We start from the raw sequence: 23,563 nt of genomic DNA on the forward strand, positions 1-23,563 counted from the left end.
ACTTTGTATCAGTGTAACTGTGGTTGCCAAAAACCGGTGTTTCATTGAACTAACCCATGTTTTGTTTTTGTTTTGTACACTGGGTTGTAGGAATAATTTTGGTTGCAATAAACCCCTATAAACAGTTGCCGATATACGGAGATGCTATTATCCATGCATACAGTGGGCAAAACATGGGGGACATGGATCCACATATATTTGCTGTGGCAGAAGAGGCATACAAGCAAATGGCAAGGTTCAGTATGTGGCTTAATGTCCATAAATAACGCTTGAAGTCTAGTGGCAGTCAGTATTAATTTAATTTAACTGTGTATGTGCCATTGGCTATTAAGAATACCTTTGAATGGTTAATGTAACTAGAGGAGGAGTACTTCCTTAACCAACTGAGGAATTTCTAGAACTCGTAACTATTTTCATTCTTGATGAGGGGCGAAATACTGTCTTAGCTGAGTGAACAGCAAGGACATCAGCCTAGAGGTTACAACTGAAGAGGAGTAAGAGAAGAACAGGTGAAAGATGGAACTGATATGAGAGTTGACCAGAGCTGTGTTTTCATACATTTGTTTCATATATATAATTCTTGCATTTATACACGCATTTTAGACATGTCTGATTTAAGTTGTCTGATTATTTGGTTTTAGAAATAACAAAAATCAGTCTATTATTGTCAGTGGAGAATCAGGAGCTGGAAAGACTGTCTCTGCAAGATATACTATGAGATACTTTGCCACTGTAAGTAAGTCAAGCAGCAATGCACATGTGGAGGATAAAGTGTTGGCATCCAATCCAATAACCGAGGTAAATATCAGAGAGTATCTGTCGAGTCCGTACTCATCAAGGAAAGAATTCGGACAGCTGCTGGGAATCTTTGTTCATTTAGCTGCCGGAGTTAGATATCTAAATTAGAAGTTTAGCCTCTGAATGTTGCCGATGGAAAGAGGTAGTCAGCTTCAGGAACCCCCAGGTTCTGCCTCATTTACTGATGGCCCTTTGGAGGCGCTAGTTTGCCTCCAGACTTTTATCTGATCACATCCTGTTAATTAGAAGATGAGTAAACAATACTGAAAAAGTTGTTTGTTTGGTTTTATTAATTGGGTTAGAAACTGGTTAAGGTTCCTTAACACGGGAAAACTTACTTTCCTAATTCTCAGTTTTTGTAGTGTTACACTGTTTAACTTGAGGCTTACCTTCAAATTGGGCCTCAAAATTTAAATCTCGCAGCTCAGGGCTGAGATTGATCCTTGAGCACCTTTGATTTTAGGAACTTGTAGCTGAGTCATGTTTTAACAAAGTTATTCTTATGAAAGATGCAAGTAAAACATTCTAAAAGTTTGTAATTATTGTAGGCTATTGGCAATGCAAAAACCACACGGAATGATAATAGCAGTCGATTTGGAAAATACACTGAAATCAGTTTTGATCAGAGATACCAAATCATTGGAGCTAACATGAGAACATACCTGCTTGAGAAATCTAGAGTTGTCTTTCAGGTGGGTAAAATAAAACCAGTCGATGTCGGTATAGCTACTAATGTACTGTCCTTTACTAGTTTCATATAAAATTTTATGTGAAGTTTTGAGTACTATATCTAATCAGCATTTGGTTTATTTTTTAATAGGAGCTAATCTTATTTACAATAAGAAACTAATGCATGGCATGTTCTTCCTTGTATGAAGTGGAGGATGTATCTCAGGGACAATTCCCTGAGATAAGTGCAAGAAGTATTTGAGAAATCTGTGACTTTCAGTCAAAACAGTAACAAGTGCCAATTGTATCTGGAAAGGAACAGTGTGTATAGGGCAGAGGAAGTCTTGGTAAAAACTGGCTGAAAATTTATAAGGTCCAGGGCTTACTGCAGGTGACTCATTACACTGTCAGAGCATAATTGTGACAATCTATTAAAAGAAAGCATTTATTTTGTTAAACTATTTTTGCAAAGTTTTTGTTTTTAGTAGTATTGTCACTTTTTTGAAGTACTATGAAACATAGTTCTGTATATCTTCTGCCTGAAGGATGGTTTGGAAATAGAGAGTTTTCTGAGTTACCATGGGGCAGTGTTTCAGCTGGCGCTCTTACACAGTTGTTCGTTACAGTATTTGTCAGTTCTTACTGGTAGATGGTTGTTCAGGTTGAAATAGTTACTAGAGTAACAGCCTTGGGGAAAAACCTAAGCGTATCAGTAACGGAAATAGAGTATACTTGAATTTATTACTTTCAGAGGTCTGGTTGAAGTCTAAGATGTGCCATTTTAATATTGGGCAATTTCTTTGCCAAACTATGTTGCAGCGGTATTTAGCCTTCAAGTATCATTATCTCTTTACAGTAGTGTTGAATATTGAATGTTTTTCTGTTTGTTTGTTTTTTCTTTCTGTAATGGTATTCTTTGCTTTAATTTACAGTCAGAGAATGAGAGAAACTACCATATATTTTATCAGTTGTGTGCATCTGCTAGGCAACCTGAGTTTGAGCATCTTCGGTTGGGTAGGTCTCAAGAAAACAACATAATCTTCATTTTTGCAGTGCAGTGTTTTGAAGACTGGATTTTCAAATGCTAGAATCTTAAGTGCTTTATAGCTTAAATCTCACAGACTTACAATGGGACTTGCATTTTTAAGTCACTTGGCTATTAATCCTGCTTGTATTGAAGTTGGTAACAAATCCCTAGTAACTTGAATAGCACATGATCGAGTATCTAACTGTCTTTGAAAATGCCATAATGGCAGTTTAGGGGCTTGATTCATTTATCTGCGGAGAAGTTTTAATGCCACCTGGGAGTAGCAAACCGCAGGTGTATGTTTTACTCATTCCTGTTTGTTTGTTAGATCAACTATTAAGACCGCTAGGAATTACGAATACTAATTTGTGTCGGCTTAAATGAGTTGGGTGCATGGATTTCTCTCAGAAAAAGAGGACCACCAGCTCATTGCTGAAGAGCTGTCATCTGACAGCATACTTTATTTTCTGGTGTTACAAGTCTTTAACAAGTGACTATCCCCAGTCCTGAATTTTCCAGCATTACAAGTTTTACTTCTTATTTGTAGGAAGCGCAGAACAATTTAACTACACAAGAATGGGTGGCACGACACTAATAGAAGGAGTTGATGACAGAGCAAATATGGTGGAGACTCAGAAGACATTTGCCTTACTGGGTAAATCCTTGGGAATACCTCTTAAATAGTTTTAAAAAATTTTTTTTTTCTGAAGTGGGCAAAGGCAGATTGTTTCTGGAATGTCCAAAACTTCAGTAGCAAATAATAATAGAACAATTTCTTTCATAGCTTATCCATTGCACTGTTGGTCTGTTTTAAAAGTGCTAGGCAAGAGCAGATGGCTGTTAGCAACTGGTGTTCATTGTTAATGGTCAAAATCACTAAGGGCTGGAGTCTTCTTGGCCCCAAAGCTAACATGCTGTGGCAGAGGTGGAATTGGAAGCTTCTTTGCCCCTCTATGGCTTATGTGAAAGCCAAATCAGACTTGAGCTGGCACTTGAGGAGGTACAGGAATTTATGTCTAATCTCTCATCGGATCAGACAGGCGGAAAGTAGGCAGAACCAAAGCTTTGCAAGGTAGACTGCAGAGATGCTGTACAATTCTTGGCTACAAAGCAAAGCAAGTAATGCAGCATTGTGCTATTTAATTAATTGTACTGTTTCTGAGTATTTAAAATAATCGAGAATTGTTTTTTTAGGTCTGAAGGGGGATTTTCAGATGGACATTTTTAAAATGCTGGCAGCAATCCTACACTTAGGCAACGTGGAAATAGCGGCTGCTGGAGACGAAAGATCATCCATCAGTGTAAGGAAGTAGCTCATTCACATACCAGCATTTTGTTTTATATTCTATGCCAAAAGTCCTTTAGCAATAGTTTTTCTCATATCTGGGGCTCAGAGTGGCATGTAATCTGGTGTACTACACTTGAGAGTTTTCTCCGACTTCATCTGTACAGAATCACAGCGAGTGTTTATGCAAATCCCTTTTTGTGCCCAGGTTCAGAAAGTCTGAACAAAAGGCAAGATGTGACTAAGAGAACCACATACCTGGTTGATCCACAGCTGTTGGAAAAGCCATTTGGGACTATCTGCAGCACATGGGAAACAGCATAGTCAGAGCTGCTCAGAATGTGTCCCAACAGGTTATGCAAGTCTAAAAAGCAAGGACACCTAAACATAGACTAAAGTAACTTTTTCATTCAATGTCTTGATCCAAAGCCTCTCATCCAATCTAAGTTTTTTCTCTCCTATATCAGGAACTCTATCCAGTATTACTTGCTTGGTATTTTGTCAGACAAAGAAGTGAACAGAGCCCCTTGTCTAAAAAATAGGTCATAGTTTGATGTCAGTGGTGCCAGGATTTTGCTGTCTGGACAACAGTTAAAGTTGTTAAATGTACTCTAATAATATTTATTTATCTTCTTTAAAGCTGGAAGATAAACATCTCAGTATATTCTGTGAACTGCTGGATTTAAACTGTGACAAAATGGCACAATGGTTGTGCCACCGGAAGATTATCACTACCTCAGAGACTGTGATAAAGCCAATGACAAGAGCTCAGGCTGTTAATGCAAGGGATGCTCTGGCGAAGAAGATCTATTCTCATTTATTTGACTTTATTGTGGAGAGAATTAACCAAGCTTTGCAGTTCCCTGGCAAACAACATACTTTTATTGGTGTTTTGGACATTTATGGGTAAGAATGTTTCTGGAAACAAATTTGCTTAAAGTTGTGGCTTTTCTTTGGAGTTGAGAAGAGGCACTTTTCTATTTGTGCTGCTGATGAATTTGGAGGGGTTTATTTAGCTAAAAGGTCAGTCATGCAAGTTCTGTAGCATCCAGAGTAGTGGAAATGTCCGGCAAGCATAAATATTAGTGTTTTTTGTGAATGAGGTTTAAATTTAACTTTTGATATGATACTTTTAGATTTAAGTCTGGATTTTTTTAGTTCTGTTGTGTCTCAACTTCTAGGGAGGTTTTGAAATGCCTTAGCATCTTCGTTAGTCTTACAGCTATTTAATTTTCTTACAAATATTAGGATAGCTCCAAAGTCGTACAGGGATACTACCATTTATATTGAAATATCAAGGTGAATGTTTTCTTCCCAATACTGTTGCATCAACTTATTTTTCTTCTTATTTGTCATGTGTTTCAGTTTTGAAACGTTTGATGTGAACAGTTTTGAACAATTTTGCATCAATTATGCTAATGAAAAACTGCAGCAGCAATTTAACCTGGTATGTTCATTTATTTGTTATAGTTCTTTATCTTATTTTGCTTCAGTTTTAAAATTATCAGTGATGGATATTAGGAAATGTATTGGAGTAATGGATATTTCTGGATCATGGCTATCCAGTAATAGATAAAAATGTTTTTTATATATATATACATACACAAGTGTTTATAAATTATAATTTCTGAGTTTATTTTCTTACAAGACAGATGTATACTATACTACAAAATACATAATTTTTTTCTTATATATACAATCACACACGTGCACACATTGTATATATTTGCTTCCTTAATTATAACCTTACATTTTCATAATTTTAATGTATCTAGCATGTCTTTAAACTTGAACAAGAAGAATATATGAAGGAGGATATCCCATGGACTTTAATAGACTTCTATGACAACCAGCCTGTCATTGACCTTATTGAAGCTAAAATGGGAATTTTAGAACTTCTGGATGAAGAGTGCTTGGTAATTTAAATTTTTTTATATTTTTGAGCTTACAAAAAAGCTTATGGGTTAATCCATGTTCTCTTCCTTTCAGCTGGGAAGTAGAGCTTTTTCCTCATGAAAAGAACATTAATGCTTGCCCTCTCTTTTTGGTAATTTTTCTTGTAAGCCACTTAAGTCTATTTTTATCTTATAAAATTAAGAACCTAAAACTAGATTCTTACCTAGAATCTAACCCAGCAACTAGATTTCTGTACTTTGAGGGTAGTGCAGTACTAGAACAGGTTAAGGAGAGGTGCAGTGGGATCCGCATCCTGAGGCACTTACCGGATTTGAGTTCAAATGGAAGCTTTATCTAGTGCTGGTGGTAGTCTTGCTCTGAGCAGGAGTTTGGACTACCCAGTCTCCAGGGGTCATCTCCACCAGTATTTCTACAATTCAGTTATTCCACGAATCACTAATTTTGGTACAAAAAACCCCAATCTTCCTTTCCTTTTTTGTAAGTTCTTGTTGAATGCACCAAACCTACATCTTTGCTTTTTCTTCTTTAGTTTTACTGTTTTTTTTCTCTGTGCTTCTCTCCTGACTGTAGCAATTCCTGAATCTGCATTTTTTTCTTCTACGTATATGTAGTTCCCTTAGGCTTCCGAACCTATTGAAGTAGCTTTGTCAGTGAAGAACAGGGCAGGGAAAGGTGAGTCCTCTTAAAATGGTCTCTAAAAAGTGCTTTGGTGATACTGGCAAGTTGTACTTCTCAGAATCCAAACAGTGGAGTAACATGGGAAAAATTAGGGAATGTTCCCTAACTCGTCAGCTTATCTGTTATTCTGCCCATTAGCATTCTCAGGGATCAGATTGTCCCTGATTGCAGGTAACATCCTCTCAGGACAAAATGGTTTATGACTCATCAGAGAATTAACTCTAATTAGCAGTAATATGATCTTCTTTCTTAAAATGATTTGCTGCAGGGAGCCACTAGCTGTTCTGACAAGACAAAAACCAGTTGTTATTAGGCCTCATAACTCACTGACGATGCATGATTCGGACAGGATTTATAGATAGTAAGGAGTTTTGTAGTTGTTAAGTCCAGCAGAGTTGTGTTAAAGAGATTGCCCCTCTCATTTTTACAGCTACCTCATGGAACAGATGAAAACTGGCTTCAAAAGCTATATAATAATTTTGTCAATAAAAATGCTCTCTTTGAAAAGCCGAGGATGTCAAACACATCTTTCATCGTTCAACACTTTGCTGATAAGGTAGAGTGTAAGCAACCCAGTATTATTTCACCCTGTTTCTAGCAGTAGCTCATTCAGAAAAGAAACAAATTTAGGAAATAGAGGAAATATTAACTACACTTGTTTGGAACTTCTGTAAAATCTGTCTTCAATACATAGTACTATTTATTTATTGGTAATACTGCCCATAACATGCCATTTAAACAGAAGAAGTGCTTGAGGTAATGAATTTGAGAATATAAAAATAAATCATTAAGATAAATAGGCAGAAAAAGAGTGCAATGTATAAATAAAATAGTTAAGATTGTAGTCCATACACGTTATGATCTCAGTTATTTGCATTTCAAAGGTAGTGTTCCTTTTTTGGTATTTTGATTTGAAATTGTAGAATAATGAAGAGAGGAGGAAAGAAATTCGTAATGAAGGCAGAAGGAAGTTGCAGTTCATGGTGGATTCTGACAATTTGTCCTGCTTCTGAATTTGCAGTATGCATGTATGTATGCTTGCTGTAATGAAACTGGTGAAAGTAGTGCTTCAGCCATCATGTATAAGACTAATGAAGACCTGTTGGCCACTACAGCTTAGAAAATAAAAATTACTGGTTTGCTAACTGTTCACGTATTGCTGAAAAGTTAATGATTTCACCCGTTTGCACAGGTGGAATATAAATGTGAAGGATTTCTGGAAAAAAACAGAGATACTGTACATGAAGTATTGATTGAAATCTTGAAAGAGAGCAAGGTTTGTGAACAATCAGTAATGATTAATTTTCTGAATACCTGATTTTACTGGAATTCATTCAGATCTGCTTTTAAAACATTTGTTCTGATAAAAAGATTTTTTAAATAGGTTGAATCAATTAGTTTTAATTTTTATTAATATTCTACAAGTGCATTTTCAACGTCAACATACAAGATGGAAAAAGACAGTATTAAACTTCTTTTTATATGTGTCTTTACTTTGATAGTTACGTTAGTATTTTTTGTTTTCTTCGTATCTCCCTTGAATAGCATTTTGGAATCCTTGAAATTGAACAATTATCTTTATTTTTTTTCCTATAGTCATTACATATAGCTTTGATAGATGGCTTATCAGTAACAGCTGCCTTTGTTTATTCTTCAAAAAAGATTAAGAGAATAGCAGGGCAGGGGAAGCATCAAATGTCTTACAAGTGCCTACCACTTCCCATCTGCTTGAAGGTGCTGTCCCTTTCAGATCTACAGCCGTGAGACTGCAGGATTACTGTTAAGAAGCTAACTCAATCTGACCAAAAAACATATTCTTAATTTAAATTAAATGCTGTGACAATACAACCTTAAGCGGTCTTATTTTTAACTCTGTTCTGCGTTTATGTCCATGTTTGCTTATATTGGAATAGCTTTTGCAGGCCAACTTAACAGCTGTTGAGTTTTATCTGTGAAATGTGGAGGTGCTTCACAATAGACTCGGAATTGTTGCAGCTGTTTCTGCAATGGCTTTTTTGTGCCTGAAAGATCTGGTTTCAAGTCCTCTAATACCTGGCCTAAGCATTAAGATGGATGGGGTTTGCATTTTACGTTACAGTAGGTGTAATTTTTTTTTAAATGTTATTACAGTTACGCAGTGTTTAATTGTGATTCTTTCACCACACTTTTAGTTTCATCTGTGTGCAAATTTTTTTCAAGACAATCCAGTGTCCGTTTCACCTTTCAATTCAACTATAAACATCAAATCTGCGAGACCTGTTCTCAAGTCGCCCAACAAACAACTCCGGATGACTGTTGGCAGTAAGGTACTCCAAAAACGTGCTGGTCTGTGACGCGCGTCCTTTCAGGGAAGCGTGCTGGGCAGTCTGAGACTGTGGTGCTCTGTTCTGTTACTGTTCATGGGGGACCCTCCAGTTTTCAGGGCAGCAAGAGCCAGCCCCAGTGCAGTGCTCCAGGTGTGTCTGATTTATAGATAGGAGACTGCTAGGTACAGCAGGACTGTTAAATTTCCTGCATTTAAGATCTAAACCCTAAGAAAATCCTCCAGTGTCCAGCCAAAACCTAACAAATAATGAGAAAACTTAGATTTTACTTTTTACTTAGCTGTAAAAGTTTCATTAGCAAAACTGCTGTGTCTGATATTTTCTAGTTCCGGAGTTCTTTGTCTTTACTTATGGTGACACTCAATGCAACCACCCCTCATTATGTACGATGCATAAAGCCAAATGATGAGAAGTTGCCTTTTGAGTAAGTATGTTGGTGTTGAGCTGTTATATTACCTTTAAAATTAAAAGAGTATTTTTCTGTTTTGTAGCTACATCTCAGCAAGCTCAATTCTTATTGTTGAACAACTTCCCATAGAGAACATATTTTTTCTTTCAAGATTGTCTTCTTACAAAAATAGAATCACTCAGTAATAGTTATTGATACCTTAAAAATTCGTTATTATCCTAAAATTTTTCAAGTTGGATATTACTGTTTATATTTGTCATAACATTTCTAGGGGAAAGGTTGTCCACCTTTGGTTTAAGTTGATGGAAATTTTGTATAGGTGTGTTTGCTCTTGTGCAGTATGGATTAGCACCAATTCATATTTAGGGAGTAAAAGCCAGTGCTGTTTTCTTTGTGAACTTCCCTTTTGTTCACAGAAATATTTAGAAGAGCTTCAGAAGTCAGAAAAGGTTTGAGCAGTGTTGAACACAGCCTTGGCTTTTTCCGTCAGTTTTGTATAATTTTAATCTTATAATACAATCATATATGCGAGATAATTTGTATAATTCCTATGACCAGCTTGATAATCACTAACTTGTAAGTAGGAGTTAACCTTGATGCAGCTCTTGGTCTGTTTTGCGGGCAGGCAGGTGGAAGCACTGTAGTTTCAGTTATACAGCTTTTACCTGGAAGGTAGTGTACTGACAAATGAAATAAAAGCTTTTATCATATCCGAGTAGGAGGCAAGAGGCAAAATTTGATTCTAAATTAAGTTTACTGAGTGTGTTACCTCAGTTTCTTGAAGCCAGACAAGATCTGTCCATGCAAAGCATGTTACAAATGGCACTGTTTCGTTACCACTGCAGTGAGAGCTCACTATTCTGTGTAATAGTGAGGGGGGAAATAGCTTGGATAATATAAAAACATGTCTGAATTAGGCTAGAACAGCGTACCATAAGTTTGTGAAGGAGCAAGAGAGTCATCTGTCAGCCATGGGAATCTCTTAGCTAGTGCCGGATTGAGACTGTAGCATAGTGCTCTGTGGTCATATCAGCTCTGGTCCAGAATTGGACAGGGTCTTTCCCTGCCTTGTGTTGATAATCTTGAACCCAGATATTCATGAGTAAATCCTGGTTTATTCATAGTCAGTGTGCTAAAGAGTACCTAGAGAGAGTTTCTTCCTATTGGACTGCTATGGGAATTAATTTCTGTGTATGATCTGTGCTGAAGAGTGTCAGGATTCTTTGCCATTTTCTGATATGAACTGTTACAGTTAATATTGAAAGGAAACAGGACTTTTCATAAAAGAGAAATAAATATAGTCTTCCTTTTATTTTGAGGAAGAAAAAGAAAACGATACTACTTATCACATATTAAAAAAAACCAAACAAGTAAGACACTATATAAAAAGTAGGGAGCTCTGCGTCCTACGGGCAGAAATAGAAATCCCGCTTGTAGAATGGATATAATTATTATAGCTTCTCAATCCCAGCAAAAATGTAAAATATAACTCTGCTTTTTTAGGTTTGATTCAAAAAGAGTTGCTCAGCAGCTGCGAGCATGCGGTGTTTTGGAAACTATTCGAATTAGTGCACAGAGCTACCCTTCCAGGTAGGGAGAGCAGTGGGCCTCCATATGTCAAAAAGTACTTGGGTATCTCTTAAATGAATTGCATTTGCTAACTTTCAGTTTTCCAGGTGGACTTACATCGAGTTTTTCAGCCGTTACAGCATTCTTATGACACAGCAGGAACTGTCCATAAATGATAAGAAGCAGATTTGCAAGATTGTTTTGCAGCGGCTAATACAGGTCAGTTTGTATGCACTGGCCCGTTATGTATTATAGCATCTGTTATTAATAACAGATCTCTTTTGCCGAGAGCAGTATCTCACTCCTCAAAGAGGAAAGATATTTACATTGTTACTGTCTTTCCTGATTCAGTGTGTTGGATGCAGGCTTGCAAGTGAGTAACCTTGTGTTGTGACACAGTCACGATGTGGCTGAGGACAGTTGATTTAACCTCTCTGTGCTTAGTATCTTCACTTGTGAAATGGAAGTTAGTCCACCTATATTTGTAAGCAAATGGTATATATTTGTCAAGTATTATAAGTTTATGCACACAAGAGGGCTTTTGATGGTGGAATGCAACATATTGGAGAACTGTTCTAAAAATGTGCCATTTTGCATGTTGCTCCTATTTGTTGGACAAGTCTGTAGTGATGAGGCTGGTCCAAGTCAAGCCAGCTTGTCAGGACTGAGTTCAGACTCAGGGATGTATAAGACCAAACGCGGGCGTACTTGCAGCATAGCTCCGGCACATGCCAAGAGTGAGAGCCTGAGCTTAAAAGCAGCTTCTCCCCTGAGTTTTCACTCACACAGCTCGCTGATTCAGGGCCAGACACATGCACCAAAAGGTAGTGTTGAGCCTGAGGAACCAGTCTTCTAGGAGGGGGTCAAGAGGTTGCTGTCAAGGCCTTGATGATAGATCCAGATCCTTCCTTTAATTTGAGATCACTAGGGTGTGATTTTTGGATGTAATTCTTTGGTTCTTTCCTGTAGAGTGGATTTTCCCCCATGTGCTCCTATCTGCAAAGAAGGCAGAGAGCATATTCTTATTTAGGAAGATCATGTCGTTTCAGAAGAGCTTGCATGAAGTGACAATTTATAAAAGGAAGAGAGTTGTTTGGTCTACACCAATAAACTAAAGACTTAGTATCCCTATTGTTTTCTTTTTCAGGATTGTAACCAATATCAGTTTGGGAGAACAAAAATTTTCTTCAGAGCAGGACAGGTTGCTTACTTAGAAAAACTGCGATCAGATACAATGAGACACGCATGTATCATGATCCAAAAGAGTGTTCGAGGCTGGCTGCAGCAGAAGAAATTCCTTCGCATAAAACAAGCAGCTGTTGTAATACAGCAGTATTTCCGGGGGCAGCGGACTGTACGGTACTTCTGGCTGATAAATGAATTTGCTGTTAGGGTGTGCCTGAAGGGATATAGAAGGCCAGACATATACCCAACACTAAACTGGAGGTGTGATTTTTATGAAGGAGCAGTTTAAAGTGTATTTCCATTTCCTCTTCATTGTAATTGCGGACTTCAAAATGTTATTCAACTGATATGAAGAAAGTACTCCAGCAGATTTTGAATGTTGTCTGCCAGACCCCTGAGAGGCCTGTCTATCTGTAAGCTCAGTCCTTAACTAATGAAGAGTGACCCCGTTGTCGGCTTGGGCTTACTGCTTAGCTCAGAGCCAGAGAATAAATGGGGTGGCAGAAAGGAAAAGCAATTTACAAGGGTCTACAAATTAGTGTGTACAAATTATTATGAGGGATTATGCAGCAGAGAAACTGCACCAGTCATTTCGCAGAGAGCAGACAGAGAGGCAGATGGCTCTATGCAGGCTTTGAGATTTTCAGAAAGAGACCATCAGAACAACTGCTTGTTGAACACATTTCAAAGATTGTGGATGATTCCCTCTCTTTGACTGAAGAAAAAGATGTTTAGATAGTGGATGTCTGTTTTCAGTATCTTCTTTTTTGTGTGTGTGATTTGGCTGACTGAGGGAAATGGGCATGGGAAATCTGATGTGACCTAAGTAAACTGTATTGTCTTTTGAATTAAGGCAAGCTATATCCGCAAGAGTTCTGAAGCAAACGTGGGCAGCTATAATTATTCAGAAATACTGTCGGGGTTATCTGGTCCGTAGACTTTGCCAGCTCATCCTTGTCGCTGCTGTAACAATTCAAGCTTATACGAGAGGATTTCTAGCAAGAAAAAAATATCGGAAGGTACGGCGTATGAAAAATTTTGTATCAGTAACTGGAAACAGCTGTTGCTCTATAAGAAAGACAGAGAGAAGGACAATGATCCCTAGTATCTTACCTTTTGCATGTCTGGTTCTTGTATCTTCTACTGTATTTTTATATTATTACTATAAAAATACTGGTACACAGTAGCTTAAATCTAATCTCTGAGCTACGAAGAGCTCTGCCTGGTTTATACTTGAGGCAGAACATTTAGTCTGATTACTACAGTGGTTCAAATGTGTTTGTAGTTTGGGTACTTCAGTATTTCGATACTTCTGTGAGAAGCATTGTCATTACCAGTGCATGTAGGTTCACAGAATTATAGAATTGATGCTGATTGAGTCATAGATAATTACAGGCAGATGTTAATATTTTATTTTAAAGATGCTTGAAGAACACAAGGCTGTGATCCTTCAGAAATACGCCCGCGCGTGGCTTGCCCGGCGCAGGTTTCAGAATATTCGGCGGTTTGTATTGAATATCCAGCTTTCATACAGAGTTCAGCAACTGCAGAAAAAGACAGAAGAACAGGTGAGGGACATGAGTCAGTTTATGATTTATACTGTTTTTTTATCATAATCTGTTTTATTCAGAGCTCTTGTGTTGCCTACAGGCTTATGTGAATTACAATATCCATACTTTACTTGACAGGACAGGAGAAGGTGTAAGGGATATGATCATCGTAGAATCATAGAATGGTTTGGGTTGAAAGGGACCTTTAAAGGTCATCCAGCCCAATCCCCCTGCCATGGGCAGGGACCCCTTCCACTAGACCAGGTTGCTCAAAGCCCCATCCGACCTGGCCCTGAACCCTGCCAGGGAGGGGGCAGCCACAGCTCTTCTGGGCAACCTGTGCCAGGGCCTCACCACCCTCAGAGTAAAGAATTTCTTTTTAGATCTAATCTAAATCTACCCTCTTTCAGTTTAAAGCCATTACCCCTTGTCCTATCCCTACAGGCCCTTGTAAAAAGTCCCTCTCCAGCTTTCTTGTAGGCCCCTTCAGGCACTAGAAGGCTGCAATAAGATGTTCCCAGAGCCTTCTCTTCTCCAGGCTGAACAGCCCCAACTCTCTCAGCCTGTCCTCACAGGAGAGGTGCTCCAGCCCTCAAATCATTTTTGTGGGCCCCTCTGGCTCCACTCCCAACAGCTCCATGTCTGTCCTGTGCTGAGGGCTCCAGAGCTGGATGCAGGACTCTGGGTGGGGTCTCACCAGAGCAGAGCAGAGGGGCAGAATCCCCTCCCTCGACCTGCTGGCCACGCTGCTGGGGATGCAGCCCATGATACAGTTGGCTTTCAGGGCTGCAAGTGCACAGTGCAGGGTCATGTTGAGCTTCTTGTCAACCAGCACCCCCAGGTCCTTCTCCTCAGGGCTGCTCTTTATAACCAGGTTTATTGTAAAGGACCAGGATCAGTCCTTTATAATAAACCACTAGTATTCTTCCTACATTCAGGGTGGGAAGAATCATCCAGGGCTTCCTTATATTTTTGAGTTAGTTGTGCCAATGAGAAGAGTCTGCAAGGAACACTTTTTTTACTGTTTCTTAAGTAGTCCATTCAGTCTCTGGATGGGGTTACCTGTGTTAGGATGAAGGATGTGTGAGATACTGCGTATGTAATAACTTTCGGGAATTCCATATCAATATTATTTTGCAGCTTATTTTTGAGAGCTATAACAGCCAAATCATCTTTAAGATGGTAGCCTTAATCTAATTGATGGAAACAATCCTTGGTTGAAATAGTCATGACTGATATGGGGTGGTGAGCACAAGTAGGTCAGGTGCTTCCTTCACCGTTCTATTAAACAGTTTCAGGTGTGCATTTTTCTGTTTCCTTGTAACCTGTCTTGCTCATTATAGAGTAGAGAAAATCATGGTTTGCTGGAACGATTGACCAGTCTGGCTTCAACTCATATGAATGACATGGATACAATTCAGAAACTCGAATTAGATCTTGAGAAGTTAACTGCTCAAAAGAGAATGTATGAAGAAAAAGGGAAAAAATGTAAAGAGGACAGTGAACAGGTAAATTTTAGTTGGCATCTGGGTGATTTTATTTTAGTTGAAATATTTTTTTCAGTTAGTGGATTCATCAAATGCATGACTGGAGAGTTATTAAGTAACTTCACTTTTGTGGGGGGTGGCAGGGAAGGAAGGGAGTTCACATATGCTTGTTAAAATGTAAGACCTTCTGTGACCTATTTCTTCCTCCTTTGTAATTTGTGTATTATGCTTACTTTTTGTGTATACAGAAAATCTTAAAACTTGAGAATCAGAATAAAGAACTACAAGAACAGAAAGAGACCTTAGAAATAAAGCTTCAAGAAAAAACTGAGGAAATGAAAGGTACAATAACTGAAAGGAGTTTTAAAGGAGTTATAGTGGGGGAAAGTTGTAAAGTCAGGTTTTTAGCAAAAGTAAATGACTTTTGTTCTAATAAAATCAATATCAATGCTGAATAAATACTGCTACAATAAACAGAAAGTTGATCCTAAGCTTCTCTTGCTCAGACTGTATAGTGCAAATGCTTTTAATTTAATAATTAAATTAAATCTGTTCTTTTAGTAGCAAAAGCTCTTGTCCTATTGTGTTTCCTGTCTCATGCACATGCATTCCTTCAAAGTGTGGCTTTGTCCTTGGTTCCTTTAATATACTGCTTCCATGAATCTAATTTCAAAGGATACAGGCAGCACATGAGATCAAGTATACTTTAGGTGAATAACACTTTGGTGTTTCAGAACCTTTTTATTCTGTAGTATTACTTGTAAAATTTACTGTGATAATTTTTTGGCACTTGAGAGAGTAATTTCAGCCTTCAAAAATGGTAAGGATTGCTTGTTACAACAGAACTTCTCATTGTGGTCATGCTTTTTTAATAAATGCTCATAATTGCATGAAGGTCCTTGAAATATTGAAATATTTTTTGACAGAGAAAATGGATCACCTCACGAAGCAACTCTTCAATGACGTACAAAAAGAAGAAAATCAGAGAATGTATGGAACCTGAATTTTATTGCTTTGAAGCAGCACTGATTTTTTTTCTCTTTCCCTGGCTTCCTTTCTCCTGCTGTAAACGTATTACGCTCACATCACTTATGAATCTGTCAGTGTTCTTGGACATTAATGCTAATTCTGAAGTACTTCATGAACAGTTGAGGAAAAGCACATGCTTGTTTGTGGGTCAGTTACATGCAGGAAATTACACTGCAGGCTTGAGACTGTTCTTGCTTTTGCAGTTTCCTGTCTTTTCATGTGTTTCTGAGAACTGAAAGGCAACCCTGATCATCATAATAGTTTCTCTGGAGATGTCCTCAGAATTCAGTCAGGGCTGGAAGAGCAGCTGATGGCCATGCCAATCAGAATTCCTGGGAAGTGAATATTAAAGGACAGAATTGAAAGATTCAGCTTGAAGGAAAGGCAGTATTTGTAAAGGACATTTGGTTAAAAATAGAGGGGAAAACTTTTCTATATTATGTTGAAAGTCAGTTCATTCCAGCAGGGACTAGTAGAAAATGGAAAGCTTCTTGCAGTGTTTTCTTGAGAAGGACACAGGGCTTTCTGTTGCTGTGTGCTTCCTTAGTGCTGACTGTGGCCACAAATGTAGCAGAAAGCTGCTCAGGTGGGCTAACACTCAAAGAATTAGAGAATTAGCCCTTAAGTGGAAAAAACTGTTTTGCCTTGAATTCAGTCCCAATACCTGCATTAGATGTAGGGAAATCTAGGGACGTTCTCATACTGTTATCATCCATTTTGTAGATGGATTCTAAGGATGTAGGATAGTGTTTTCAAGCAGTTATGGTTCACTTTATGTTTTCTTCAATGAAACATGTCCTTCAAATTAAGAGAAAAACAAAGCCCACTCTTTCACTTATGAATGTATGAAAATCACCTTTTTGTTGTCTTGTTTAGGATACTTGAGAAAAATTTCCAAAATCAGAAGCAGGACTATGAAAAGGAGATTGAATTGCTCAAGGGAGAAATTAAAATTCTGAAAGAAGAAAAAATTCAGCTACAACATCAAATTCAGCAAGAAATTGTTGTTCAGGATGGCTTGAAAATGGAAGTAGGAGAACTTACAAAACAAGCACAGGTAAAGTATGGCACATTTAATTTTGGAGCCTGCTAGATAAAGCAAGTAGAGAATGTGGGTGTTTTATTAGTAGATTATCTTCACTAATTTTTTCATCTCCAGTCCTTTTTTGGAAGAAGTTACAGTTAATAAGCTGTGTTTGATACACCACTACATTGTGTTCTTTTCATGGGGTACACAATATGAGCAAATTATTGCTTGCAGAAATAAGTGTGTGTTTTGAAGAATAATTGCACGTGAATATTTGTACCTTTAAATGTGTGGATCTTTTTTTCTTCCTTTTTCTTGGAAGTTTCTTAGTTTCTCAGGGGATTTTTCATAAATATAGTTTATATATAGTTTATAAACTGAACCTGAAAATAGTGCTTTTGTGTAAAGTCACTTTTTTTTGGTTTTTTGATTCAATTCCATGAGACAAACACATGTTTTCACTACATCACATTACTGTTCTGCTCTGATGCCTGAGAACCAGATACTTTAAACAGAAGACATTTTAAGCCTTTTACTGGATGAACTTGTTCTGAATTACAATTATCTTTATGATTTAACTGATACTCAGCCCTTGTCATCCAGTCCTTCTCTCAGTCTGTTATTTTTGTCGGATTCAGAAAATACCTGAATTGCAGAAGGAAATTGAACTGCTGCAGACGCAAAAATTGGATGTTGAAAAGCAGGCCCAGTCGCAGAAGCGAGAACTGAGGGGTAAGCTGCATACTGGATAATTCAGAGTACTTACCAAGTACAATGTGAACCAGGACAGTTTACATTGACATCTTCCATATTAGCTTTGACAAAAACCCAGTTTGCTTTCCCGTCCCATAGTGATTTCATTCTATTCATACCTTTACTCATAAGGGAGGAAGAAAACCCAAACAGGTGAGTTTTAGAAAGTGATGACTGAATACTGAGATCTGGGTACCCGTTTGAAGAAACTCTGATTTCAAACATTTCTTCTTTGTGTTTAAAAATCAATACTAATAATTTAAATTTCACTTAGAATTTAAGAAGCAGCTTGTAGGGACCCAAGAAGACGGAAACAGTACATTATCTAGCTTTTATTCATCCTGTCTTTAGTCTTAGGTCCAATAGAGGTCAAATACGCTTAAATAACATGCTGAGTTGGGTTCTCTTTGGGAAAAGTACTTAATAAGAAGCAGTACTCTTGTGCACTTTGTGCAACACTAACAATTTCATAGAGCAAACCTGTATCTTCAGCATTTAATGTAGTAACCTAGCACTAGCTGACAAATCATCTGTACAACTCTAGCAGTTGTCCAGATTCAGAACAGAAAGATATAACTCGCATTGAAAGTTTGATGTGTTTAGGAAAAAAACCCAATATTGGTGGTATACCTGTCTAGTGCACCTTACACGTCCAGCAGTGGAACCAAGTCCCTCGTCATATTCTTGTAGTAAGTCAGATATATTTACGGATTACCAGGAAAGAACCTTGTAGATTTAGGAAGAGGTTGGTTTGATTTTTATAATGAAACTTAATTTGAAATGTGTGGAGAAAATTATTCATGTAATAAACTTTGTTTTTTCCAGAAAAGATGTCAGAAGTTACAAAACAGCTTCTTGAAAGTTATGATGTTGAAGATGTAAGAAGCAGGTAATGTTGTTCTGAGGTATCTTCAAAAAAGCTTAAGAAATGCATTTTGTTCGCCTGCATACTCATGATACTGGTTTGTATTCTAGACTTTCTGTGGAGGATCTGGAACACTTAAATGAGGATGGAGAACTGTGGTTTGCTTACGAGGGCTTGAAGAAAGCTACAAGGTTAGTTCAGTTCTTCAGTGTTTTCATAACTCGAAGCTGTGATCTAGAAAATAAATGGAAAGATCAGTGACAAAGAAAGATTTGACAGTGCAATACTGAACATGTTTAAGAAATGAACAAACGCTACATTGTGTGACTGGCTGAGCTGCTTAAAATCACCTTAACAAACTGGTACTTAGTGAGATAAGTGCATATGTATCGGTCGGGGAAATGTGTTTGCTCTGAGATACCATGCATAACTGTCAACTCCCATAATGCACAGGCGATGTAATGAAATGTCTACGTGTTAACCATAGTACTTTGTTTTCACTTTGTATTAAACTTGACCCACTGCATTGAGATTGCACTACATCTGACATGTTCTTTGTCCTATTTTTTAACAGAGTACTGGAAAGTCATTTCCAGTCTCAGAAAGAAATATATGAAAAGGAGATTGAAGGTTTGAACTTTAAAGTTGAACATCTTAGCCAAGATATTAATCATCTACAAAAATTATTTAGAGAGGAAAATGACATAAATGATGGTATTCGACTTGAAGTTAGTCGGCTAACCTCAGAAAACTTGGTAAGATCAAGGTGCAGTAAAGCAAAGTATGTTTTTGTTACTTAGTAATACAATCTAAATGTGTTTGTGGCACAAAGCTCTCAAAACCTTGCCGTCATGTCCTTGAAATCTGAAGGCTCGAGCGGCCAGGGCCATCTAAGACTGCTCTTTCCCTTCAGGCTGGGAGGCAGCCAGAATTTATTGTCCAAGTGTACGGCTTGTTGGGGCAGCCTCACAGAGGCTTTGTTCCTTTGCTTTTACATAAACGTGAACTGACATTTTATTCTAATCACAGAATGGCAAAAATACCATTTTACAAACTCTGACTTGGTCTGTAGTGCTCACATAGGCTTTGGCTTCTGCTGTTGATCGCTAGGGAGACACTGAGCCTTTAGAATGCATTCGAACCCTTGTGAGCTTATGGGGCTGAATATTCAGGTTTTATAAAAGATCTTTTGTTGCCAGGTTGTCCATTGCTAGGCTCATACAAATATTTGGGTTGTGCTTTCTGCAGTTTCTCAACAGTGTGAGGAACTATTGAGGGGTGTAATAATTTCTACAGATAGGCAGCTTTGTACTGGAAGTCATAAAGAAACAAGCGTTTATTTAGGTTTTTATTTGCACAGAATTTTAGCTAATAAATGAATCAGAGGTTTAGCAGCGGCCAGAAAGTTAGCTCACCGTATCTTTTTTAATACCTACCTAGTTTAAACTACTTGTCTGATAATTTTAAAAGCACAGCTATTTTTTGGTCAGGCTATGTATTTTTCTGCTGGAACACTTCTGGTATTTCAGACTTCATGAAAAGCAGTTTTGTGATACTGTAACTTTTCATGGGTCAGTATTGTAACAGTGTACTGGGTCTGTCTGGGATGGAGTGAACTTTCTTTGTAGCAGTCCGTATGATGCTGGATTTTGGATTTGTGGGAACAGTATCGATAACAAGATAGTGTTTTGGCAGTTGATGAACAGAGCTTCCACAGTGGCAAGGCTTTCTCTTTTTCCTACTCTGTCCCACTCAGCTTGTTAAGCTAGGGGTAGGCAAGAAGTTGGGAGGGCACACAAGCCCGGACAGCTGACCCGAGTGGACCTGAAGAATACCCCCTGCCAGTGTCAGGCTCAGCTGTAAAAACTGAGGCAGAGAAGAATAAAGGGGATGTTTGGCTTTGTCGTGACTTTATCCTGACCCAGATATTTTCTCGCTTCTGCTCCTCCTGTTCTCTTCCCTGTTCTGCTGTGGCACGGGGTGGAGGTGGGGGACGAGTGAGCATCTCTGTGGGTGCTTGGCTGCCGGCCAGACGGGGCCAACCCACAGCAACCAGCTGCAATTTTCATTGCACTGAAGCATTCCAGTTCAGAATTTAGTTACTTCATTCTTTCGCTGTAGTCAGAAGGCAGAAATGAACGTCTTTTTCTCAGAATCCTCTTTAAAGCTATTTCTGTCTCTCAGGTTGACGAGTTGTGTGATTTGATAGTGAAAAACCAGATCCCTGTGGGGTTTATGGTGGTTACAGACTGTGCAGTTCTGAGGCTCTCCCCACCAGAGGGCAGCTAAGCAGATCGAGTTGCTAACAAATTGCAGGCAAGGCTTGAGAGTCTCATGATTAGTACTGTGCAAAACCTCTCTAATGCAAGGAACCGCTGTTATTCCAGAAGATATTATACACCATATTATTTTTCTGCTGAGTGAATAATAACTAAAGAAATATTTTCAGAACAAAGTTACTAAAATTGAAAATAGAAGGATAAGTTACTTATGTTATTTTTAAAAAATGGTTTTCTACATGTTGAGATTTTTTTCCTAATGTTAATTGAGCTAGGGAAATTACAGCCACGATGTAATTTTTTGTAAACTAGAACAGAAGAATGGTAGTACAGGGCCAGTCCAAACATTTAGTTAGCTCACTGTTTCATTTTTAGGAGTGGCCAGCAGCAGATACCTCCAGAAAAGTTAAACATGTCAGGTAGGCAGGTAGCAGTAAGCCGTCACAGAATCTCCCCAGTCTTTGGTTATTTGCAGTTGAAGGTCTTCCGGTATCGTAGGACTATTGGAGATGTTTGAAAAGAGGGAAGGTGCTGAAATACACAACTCTTTTTCTCTAAAAGGTGATCCCAGATCTTAAACAGCAAGTTTCTGAACTTGAAAATCAAAAATTAGATCTTGAAAACCGTCTTCAAGAACAGAGTGTGAAGTTAAAAGGTAAAGTACCAGTATGGCCCATAGTCTTACCGTTGTTTAAGATGAACATGAGGGATTCCCTGTATTTGAATTTTTCAAAGCTGAAGCAGTATTACATGATAACTTCATTGCCTTACTACTTACTTTCTTGCTAGTTAAATGTAAGAAACACAATGAAAAAGTGTGTTGTGTAGTTTATATCTCTGTTATTAAAGAAGAAAATATATGTAAGTATGTGTGTTTTTTCTTTTTTTAACCTTTTTTAGGTCATTCAGTTCTATGGTTTGGATGTCTGCAAGTGTATTCAGTAGGGCTCTGCTAAGAATATGTGTAATGGAGTATGCCCTTTGAAAACAATCATAAAAAGGAAAGATGTTTTGGAACTTAAGGCATACTTTATGAAGTGGACTTCAGAGGGTGTTGAAAAATTCTGAGTGGGAGAGAGGGAAAAGCTCTTGCTAGATTGCTTGTTTGAAAGTTACTCTCAGTTTAGGAAAGCATACTTTGCTGAGGTTTCTGGGTTTCTGTAACTGTGGTGTCTTCACTATCTAGGCAATTGAATTAAAATTTACAAGTAGTTTTACTGCCAACTGCAAGAAGTTAGTAGTGTCAAAATTCCCCATCCCATATAATCTTCTGTGTGGTGGGGAGTAGTCAGATATTTCTCTGATATGTTGTCTGACATGTTGTTCAGTTTCGTTAGATGAAATAAAATTATGAGTGTAAGAAGAGATTTACTAAATACTGGTACAGAGCAGTAAGCAAATGTGATTTTGTTGTTTTCCTTTTGTTTTGGGTTTTGTTGCTAATGATTACTGAAAAAATGAAAGAGATGTCTAATCGGCTGCATTATGAGCTAGAAGGGGATAGAACACAAAGACGGTAAATATATATTACTTTTTTTTTTTCAATGTGAGAAATGTAGTTGTCATAAGCTAGGGTAACAAAGTCACTTAAACTCTTTGAAGTACCACATCCAATGTAAGATTTGCCTTGCATACAGGTAATAAGTAATGGACAAATATGATACAACTATGCTTTAACAAAAGAAAAATAAGAGACAAAGCTTCCTATCTATCTGTTCTTAGAACAAATGAGGCACAGAATGAAATAGACATAAAGGAAAAAGAGAAACTGAAAGTCACAACCCAAGAAATTGAGGGGCTGAGCAATGGTTTAATGCAAGATGAAATCCAGGATGAAGTAAAAAGCAAGATAAATCAAGAAACAACTCGACTTACTGTGGAAAACATGGTAAGGAAATGAAACTGTCATTAAGAAACTGTACCTGAAATGCAGGATAAAAAGAAAGAAATCACGGTTTCATGGTATGGACAGAATATTTTCTCAATTCATTGGGAGAGAAAAAGAGACATGAAGGTTTCATGTTTCTTCCATCAAATTTAAGTAAAAGCACATCATTGTGCTCTTTAATTGTAGCAATAACATGTAGCAGTAGAAGACATTTTTTAATTGTGGTTGCTCTGAACTCACAGACTTTTATTATTATAGGACCTTGAAGAAAAACTAGACATGAAAGATAGAATAATAAAAAAACTGGAGGATCAGATCAAAACTCTTACCAAGACTATTGAAAAAAGTAAGATATGTGGGTGTGGTGGGTTTTTTTTTTTTTAAATACAGATTTGGATTTTCAGTATGTGTTTGAAAGAAAGTATGTTTAAAAAATTGAAAAAGGTAGGGCTTGGGGTGGGGTTAGAAATTTTAAAACCTCAGAAAGTGCCAGGGAACCATCAAGAGAAATTATGTAGAAGACCTTCCCTGTATTTTTTTCTGGTTAAATACTGGGCACATATGGGACCCAGACTATACAATAAAAGATTAAGCCAGGGCATCAGGCTCTTTCCACAAAATTTAATACATACCCTCACACAAGCTGTCTCTGAGCCAACAGAATGTTAGTTTTGCGTCAGAAGAGGAGCCTCCCATTACCTTCAAATGGCAGATGGTTCCTGATTTGAAATTAGTTTGTACAGTGCTCTTATATAGCAAGTAATTCTTCACTACAGAATACACTTCAAAACATTGCAGAGGTGACTAATGTGGAGCTGCGTTGT

The 23,563-nt window shown here is 37.8% G+C and overlaps 1 protein-coding gene across 3 annotated transcripts in view; it reads left to right on the forward strand.

Annotated features, from left to right (window-relative positions):
* MYO5C (myosin VC) overlaps nt 1–23,563 on the forward strand; it is a 36,753-nt gene that overhangs the window by 4,517 nt on the left and 8,673 nt on the right. For 2 of the 3 annotated variants that reach the window (XM_075431603.1, XM_075431604.1), the window contains exons 4-32: nt 91–235; nt 642–798; nt 1,347–1,490; nt 2,400–2,481; nt 3,042–3,149; nt 3,689–3,795; nt 4,420–4,685; nt 5,145–5,226; nt 5,555–5,695; nt 7,567–7,650; nt 8,546–8,680; nt 9,025–9,122; nt 10,611–10,697; nt 10,784–10,895; nt 11,824–12,035; nt 12,715–12,880; nt 13,283–13,429; nt 14,755–14,919; nt 15,147–15,240; nt 15,825–15,888; nt 16,804–16,984; nt 17,593–17,686; nt 18,533–18,596; nt 18,683–18,763; nt 19,147–19,327; nt 21,413–21,506; nt 22,316–22,367; nt 22,574–22,739; nt 22,998–23,085. In XM_075431603.1, coding sequence (XP_075287718.1) covers nt 91–235; nt 642–798; nt 1,347–1,490; nt 2,400–2,481; nt 3,042–3,149; nt 3,689–3,795; nt 4,420–4,685; nt 5,145–5,226; nt 5,555–5,695; nt 7,567–7,650; nt 8,546–8,680; nt 9,025–9,122; nt 10,611–10,697; nt 10,784–10,895; nt 11,824–12,035; nt 12,715–12,880; nt 13,283–13,429; nt 14,755–14,919; nt 15,147–15,240; nt 15,825–15,888; nt 16,804–16,984; nt 17,593–17,686; nt 18,533–18,596; nt 18,683–18,763; nt 19,147–19,327; nt 21,413–21,506; nt 22,316–22,367; nt 22,574–22,739; nt 22,998–23,085 — 3,597 coding nt within the window. Of the gene's footprint in view, nt 1–90; nt 236–641; nt 799–1,346; nt 1,491–2,399; nt 2,482–3,041; nt 3,150–3,688; nt 3,796–4,419; nt 4,686–5,144; nt 5,227–5,554; nt 5,696–6,804; nt 6,931–7,566; nt 7,651–8,545; nt 8,681–9,024; nt 9,123–10,610; nt 10,698–10,783; nt 10,896–11,823; nt 12,036–12,714; nt 12,881–13,282; nt 13,430–14,754; nt 14,920–15,146; nt 15,241–15,824; nt 15,889–16,803; nt 16,985–17,592; nt 17,687–18,532; nt 18,597–18,682; nt 18,764–19,146; nt 19,328–21,412; nt 21,507–22,315; nt 22,368–22,573; nt 22,740–22,997; nt 23,086–23,563 lie in introns of all 3 variants that reach the window. The other variant, XM_075431605.1, reaches the window with a different exon arrangement.

The sequence above is a fragment of the Opisthocomus hoazin genome, chromosome 10 (assembly GCF_030867145.1).
Source record: "Opisthocomus hoazin isolate bOpiHoa1 chromosome 10, bOpiHoa1.hap1, whole genome shotgun sequence".
Classification (NCBI taxonomy): Eukaryota; Metazoa; Chordata; class Aves; order Opisthocomiformes; family Opisthocomidae; genus Opisthocomus; species Opisthocomus hoazin.